This window comes from Centruroides sculpturatus, unplaced genomic scaffold (genome assembly GCF_000671375.1).
Source record: "Centruroides sculpturatus isolate CEXI.00-Female unplaced genomic scaffold, Cexi_2.0 scaffold128, whole genome shotgun sequence".
Classification (NCBI taxonomy): Eukaryota; Metazoa; Arthropoda; class Arachnida; order Scorpiones; family Buthidae; genus Centruroides; species Centruroides sculpturatus.
Genome location: NW_019385268.1, coordinates 288,945 through 296,525, shown reverse-complemented (window position 1 = coordinate 296,525; position 7,581 = coordinate 288,945). Strand labels below are relative to the sequence as shown.

Genomic DNA, 7,581 nt, shown 5'->3' with positions numbered 1-7,581 from the left:
TCGTCTGTACAGTATGTAAATTAGGTACCGTAAGTCTAATACAGCACTAATTTTATACATTTCTTGTAAAAGAAACATTTCTTATTCAACGGCCATAAAAATTATTTATATTAATGATGTCTCCAAAGATCAAGTTATTTTTCTGCGAAAAATTCGTTATCAGAAATCGTGGCCGCTGTTTTGTGTGCTGTTCCGCGACGAAAACAAGCTTTGAGCAACGGCATAGTCGAACGGTGCACACTCAGTAAGTAATCCTATAATTTTTTGTTTATAGCATAGTTTATACAGATTATTCCCAAAAAATTATATGTGTTTTGGAAATGTTGAGTGGAATTAGTCTAGAATTGGTTAATTTTATAAAAGAAAACCTTTTAAACAGTCTTAGTCCGTAAACTTCACACCTATCGGGCTGCGATTGGCTCATGTATTTAATCATTCCTACAATGTAAAATTCGATTAACGTGGAATGTATCTAAGCGTTATAGGGGGGTCTACTGTACAAAATACATCCGTCACTCATTGCATTCTTACCAAACACTATGCAGGATTAGAGAACAACACTACATCTCAGGGTTAGTAACACTTCCATACATACAAATGAGATATTCATTAGGCGAGGAATTTTTCAAGGAGATGCCTTGAGTCCTCTCTGGTTCTGCCTAGCCCTGAACCCATTATCCGACATGTTAAACAACATGCATTATGGCTACAATATCAGACATGAAAAAACAACACAGTTTACGCTGTCACATCTCATGTACATGGACGACATAAAACTTTATGCATCCACACAGAAACAACTTTATCAACTCCTACAAATTACACATTCATATATCAAGGACATACAAATGGAGTTTGGCTTAGACAAATGCAAAAAACTTCACATAGAAAAAGGAATCCTGAAGAAAGAAGATTTTGTACTTGGAAATGGAGACGTTATTGAATCCATGGAAGAGGGCAAGTTCTACAAGTATTTAGGATTCCAACAGGCCAAACTAACAGAACATACACAAATAAAGCAAAGANGGCTCCGCTTCGCTGGGTTTTTAAAAAGTAACAGTAGTAAAGATTAAGATAATTACATTATAGCCAATTTTACCCGTTTTCACAGAATGCAAGAATTAGGCCCCCCGTTTCCAGAGTAATTAGAGACCTGGTCCCGATTTTATTTCTGAACGTCTCCTGTTCACGTCCAGTCAAACGAACTATTTTCAACGTTTTAGGAACGTTTACAATCGTTCTATAATCGAACTAATATTCGAATTTTATGTTCGAATTAAATTCGAACAAATTTTAACATAAAATTCGAAATAAAGAACCACTTTCAACCACTTTCAAGCCCATATCTCCCGCACCCTTATAGCTATCGAGATGCAACTACCCTGGTGCACGAACGAAGACTTGGGGCTATTACCACATACAAAAACCATTCATGTGCGATGTGTAGTTTTGGCGGAAAAGTGAAATATAGGGACACACACGTCCATTTATATATATATATATATATATGGGAGACAGAAGGATTCATGATTGCCATCCAGGATCAGGTCATAAATACTAAAAAGTACAGAAAACACATACGCAAACATACAACACTCACAAATGACACATGCAGAAAATGTCACATCATGCCAGAAATTATACAACACATCACTTCTGGGTGCAAGGGATATATATATATCCCTTTTTGGGGAGACGGAAGGATTCATGATTGCCATACAGGATCAGGTCATAAATACTAAAAACTACAGAAAACACATACTCAAACATACAACACTCACAAATGACACATGCAGAAAATGTCACATCATGCTAGAAACTATACAACACACCACTTCTGGTTGCAAGCTCTTGGCACAGAAGATTATTTACACAGGCACAATCAAGTAGCAAATATAATACACCAAGAGCTTGCAAAGAAACACAACTTGGCAGACATTCACGAACTATACTACAAGTATATTCCACAAACAGTATTGGAAAATAACACACACAAAATGTACTACGACAGAGCCATAATCACAGATAAAACAATTTACCACAACAGACCAGACATCACACTCATTGACAAACACAATAAAATCACATATATTATAGACATAGCCATTGCAAACACTCACAACGTACAAAACACATGCACTGAAAAAATTAGCATGTACACGGAACTCGCCCAGGAAATACGGCATTTGTGGAGGATGGATAAAGTGATTATTGTACCTGTTGTTCTCTCCTGTACAGGTGTGATACCACACACACTACATAAAAGCCTGGAAACATTACAATTGAGTAGAAATACATACATCACACTACAGAAGGCCACTATATTGAATACATGACACATTGTTAGGAAATTCCTGAATACAGACACACACACTGACACTCTTATTTAATTTTAGTTTTGTTTTGGTTGCTATGCCTTGACTCTTGTCTGGCATAGTACACAGCAATTGGTGTCGACCAAGTATAACTCACTAAACCTAGCATAATACAGTCGACCCCCCCATAACACTTGTTGATTTTTCCATTTTATATGAATTCCATGTTGTACGAGTCACTTAGATTTTACAAATATGTGTGCTGGGCTGTGAACGGCTCACGTATTTATAAAATCTAAGTGACTCGTACAACATGGAATTCATATAAAATGAGAAAATCAACAGTGTTATGGGGGGGTCGACTCTATTATTTTATTTTTTACAAACCATATTATTATATTTGCTTCTAAACTTGCAAATACATAATGAAAAGAAAGTTTAAGATGAATTTTCTTAAAGGTTTGTTTTATTGAGGTAGCAATATGATAATAATATAATAATTTGGTGATGTTATAATTATTTGAATACAGTTGTAAATGAAAATGCCTAGTGTAAATTTTTAAAGGCCTGTAGCACTTACCAAAGTTTTTTTCTTTTCTAGAACTCATTGTAGACTGCATTTCTTACCAATTAAACACACTCAGAACACCTTTTAAATGTGCAGCTTTTAAATGATTTTCTTTTCTCTTTATTAAGTATTGCAGGCTGACAAAAATAAAAAACAGTTGCCAATCAGTTATATCAATTTGCTGAAATAAATTTCTAGCATTAAAAATTAAAATAAAAAATTTAAAATGTTTTTTTTTTCTTTCCAGCTATTTACATTCTTGTTCACCACCAATTATTCATGGAAACTTAACTTGTGATACCATTTTCATTCAGCATAATGGTTTAATAAAAATTGGATCAGGTACGATATTAAATCTTATGCTTGTTTCCATAATTACATAATTAAAAGGTTATCATAAAATTTAATAAATTTATTTTTTAAATCAGATTTAATTTTATAATAATGTAACTGCAAAACAATTGAACCAAAGTACATAATTTTTTTAAACGGAGAATTTTGCACTTTTATTAAGAATGAAATATGGTCTTAGTAAAATTGATGACTTAGAATTTTTTACAGAAATAATTACCTATGTCTTATTTTCCAGCAACTTTTTATGTCAGATGCTAATGATTATGGATGTATTTATTGTCCATCTTCCCATCTAACATTAAAAGAAAGAAGTTTTGGAATTTTTTACTTAAATAGAATTTAGTTGCTATTCATGAATTATTTCTGTATTTTAAATTTCAGATTTAAAGTTCATATTCTTAATTTTCTTTTGATATATCATTTGTAATTATCAAAATTGTTCATATTAAACATCTATACTTAATTGAAAGTAATATCTCAAAAATTTTTGAGATATTATTTTCAACAATTTTTGAGGCTAGAAGCTCTTTTATAATCTATATTTAAATTTGATGATGGCTACTATCTTTTAGCATGTGATACTAAAAATGCTTTATGGAAAAAATTGCTGCTGGAGTTTAAAGGTTTATTTTTTATTTTATCTATTTATGTCTGTTTTAACTGAGTTGCTTACAAATCGTTTCCCTTTTTTTATTCTGTTCTTGCAAAGAATAATTATTGCAAAAGTATATGAAATGTAGGCAGAGATTATGAAGAAGGAATAGCCTTTTTATGTAACTTGAATGAAATTGCACATGATTCCTATTTTAATAACTAAAGTAATTATTCAAGGACATTACCTTTTAAAATAATTATATTTTCAATTTAAAAATGCTGCTACTTCATTTATAATTATACAAATGCTTTTCAATTAATTGTTTTATAATTTTGCAATTTTAAGAGATTGTATAGCTGTTTATTATGTAGAATCTTCTTTTTATGCTAAAAGATAAATGCAGAATTTATATTGAATTTACTGTAAATTCAATAATGTGAAACAACAAGAAAAATATCTAAATTATAATTGTCACAAATTCGTATAAATATTTATGAATATATATGTGACCAGAGGGTTTGCACCAGACCAGTGATGCCTACATCAGGACTGACATCACTGTATCCCTTGAGGTTGATACAGAAACCTTCGGCTGCTATTCCAATTGTGCAAAAGCAGTCGTGTATATAAACACTAGGAGTCCGGGACGGAGACCGACTGACAGACAGTGCGGCGGAAATAAGTGTACACTTTTTTCTATAAAGGAAAAATACCTGTTTATTTATATAAATAATTTACACATATACATAGAGTAACAGAGAATTCTGCTTAGCCAAGGAGTGGCATAAATTGGACAAAGCTAAATAGCGTAACATGATTGAGTTTTTACATTAGTGAGTTTCTAGCCAAGAGAGAGCGTTTACAATATGACACACGTTGGTAAATACCTTTATTGGTAATCTGTCCGATGCAGTAGATGTTCTTACCGAAGTAGTGAAGAGAAATCTCTTTACCACTTCGGCTGGATTTGGATGGCACTGGATAGGGTAGAGTTGTGGATCAAATGTCCTGTAGGAGTAGACAGTTAAGGTCTGGTGGATGACGATGGTGGAGCATGACAGGAAAACACCTGCACAAAGCTATGGATAGGCGAACATTCTTCGTTGGTTGCGATGTTCATCTTTTTATTTTAGGGATCCTCCCTTTGATTTTTGATGCCCTTTTTTTGGTAATGTTCAAGGGTTTAGACCAATAGATGAATTTAGGATGATAGTTCCTGATGACATATTCATTCGGAAGATTGTCACCTTTGGAAAGGAAGTAGATCCAGGAAAAAATGCGATCACATCCTTCCAGTTTTTTTAATTAAATGTTGGGAAAATTTTATTTTCTATAATATGTGAAATTTAAATGCCAGTCTAAATAAATTATATATTTTGTTGTAATTAAATAAAAAATTTTATCTCATCTAGCCTCTCACATATAATAATAAAATTACTTTTTCTCATTTAACACACAAATTGCCAACTATGAATTATCTTTTAGTTTGCAATCAAACAACAGATTCCACCTATGAGATAACTCATATAATGTTGTCTGCCGTGTTTTGCCAGATATCACTGTTCCTGGAGTAAGTGGTTATAATAACTCGGGGATGGCCAACACGTAGACTGCGGTTGACCACAAAGTTTTTGAAAGTAGACCGCGAAGCTAAAGTTGAACAATTTGCTTTACTTAAATTCAATGTTTAAAAATCTTAATTTGATAATTTATTCTTACAATAATAGACTGTCTGTGCAACATACCCATACTGTTTGTATTTATCCCGATGAACAATACAAATGAATGTTAACGCATGCACATATAAAAATCCTAAAATTGTTTGCCCATATTCATAGTTGCCTGCAGATTATATTTTACCAAAAAAGTAGCCCCTAAGGGATAAAAATTTGGCCATACCTGTAATAACTGATTAATGGGCATTCGGAATGAGAACAACACATTTGTGCTAACCGAGGGGGCTGAAGCGGAGAGCTTCTCCCCACTTACCGGCTTGGCTGTCAGGAAATGGCTATAGGAGGGCAAAAGGAGTGGGAGGCGTAACGATCAGGTGTCCAAAAGACTACACGGGTTTAAATTAACGAACACATTTAATAAACTACTAAGCAAATTTACATAAAGATATTAAATACAACACACTCGTATCAAGATATAAATAGGTATTCTAAAATCTATTCTAACCTAACGCTAAAGTCCGATAGATAGCTCACGTTGGAGAGAGATAAATAATAATGGCAAGGGTTTACCTCGTAGGATATGCTCGTATAGGGCGTTGATGAAACGCACTGTGATCGTCGTCTTCTAAATTTGAGGTGTCCTTTTTAAGGCTATGTAGAGCGATGTCCTTATCAGGCCGTGTGGCTATGTCCGGTTACGGTGTATGCTCCGTCACTCCCAATCTGTAGAGTTCTTCCTTGGCGAAGTTCTTCGGAGGTTTCTTAGGATAACCTCTCCGAGGAGTAATTCCGTCGTATATGGAGAGAATAGAAAATATTCAGTTTTTCTACCTTTCATGGAGCGGCGATTATGAGCTGTTTAGATCTTGAGAGAGCTGGAAGATCGTGCGTCGATGTTTCTTCCCCTATGATCGCTCTCGAGGTGTCAGATCGTTCCCCTTTTATACCCTTTTGCGTGGGAAAAACCTGGGAATTTGTTGACGTCTTTTGACATCTCTCCCTGATTTATTACCATTTCTCGCAACTTATCTCCTTATATAGTCATTCTTTTCGTCCGGTCGCTCGGACATATGGAGGTCATGTGACATCGTGGTCCCTCGTCGATGACCTTCGGATGACGAAAGTCACCCTCGCTAACTATGCAGTTAGTGTGAAAATAAAAACAGCGTCTGTATTCTCACACATTGATTAGGCATTATAGAACAAACTATAAAGAAGTTTAAAATGTGATATGAATTTTCTGTTTTGATTGTCAGTTACAATAATATTTTTGTAGTAAATATACTACCAAAATGGCTAATTTGTGTCTGGAATATAAATGACAAATCAATTTGTCATAAAAAGAAAAGTTTATTGAAAAAGTATTGAAAAGCATTAAAAAAATAAGAAATAAAATTTATTTATATTGCCTGAATTATCTTGTCGTTGGTATCTGTAAAAGAAAAATTACTTCACATGTCCACTATGAGATAATTTGCATTGATATTTTATTGGCTAAATATTACTACCAGTTATATTTAAAAGTAAATATAAAAATTTAAAAACAGCAAATAAATGTTGTGTAATCAAAATGGTGCCCAAAACATGTTTGTGCAAAATGTGTGTGTCACTTAACATGTTAAAAAAATAAGAATTTTTAAATATAAAATGTTTAGCAAATAAAAAATCAAAAAAACACAACACCTTAATTTGCTGAGAAAATTTAATGAAAAGCAAATGTTTTCAGCCAGATCTGTTGGCCATCATCAGGCTAAGATAATCGAATATAAACAAAATAGAACAAAAATTTAAATACAAATAAAATAAAATAACGAATGAAATATACATATACATGTATAAAGAAAAATAAAATAAAAATTATTATTATAAATAACAAAATATGTATATAAATACATGCATAGGTTATATGTTTGAATATAAATAAAATATGTTTTATTTTGTTTATATTTGATTATCTTAGCCTGATGATAGCCAACAGATTTGGCTGAAAACTTTTCAGATTTCATTCAATTTTCTCAGCAAATTAAGGTGGTGTGTTTTTTTTTATTTACATACTGCTGAGTTAGTGTACCT

General features: G+C 32.7%; 1 protein-coding gene across 1 annotated transcript in view; it reads left to right on the top strand.

The window, feature by feature from the left end:
- LOC111636939 (nuclear receptor-binding protein-like) overlaps positions 1 to 7,581 on the top strand; it is a 134,849-nt gene that overhangs the window by 59,141 nt on the left and 68,127 nt on the right. Inside the window, exons 4-6 of the mRNA XM_023382326.1 lie at positions 649 to 652; positions 1,849 to 1,853; positions 3,129 to 3,225. Coding sequence (XP_023238094.1) covers positions 649 to 652; positions 1,849 to 1,853; positions 3,129 to 3,225 — 106 coding nt within the window. The remainder of the gene's footprint in view (positions 1 to 648; positions 653 to 1,848; positions 1,854 to 3,128; positions 3,226 to 7,581) is intronic.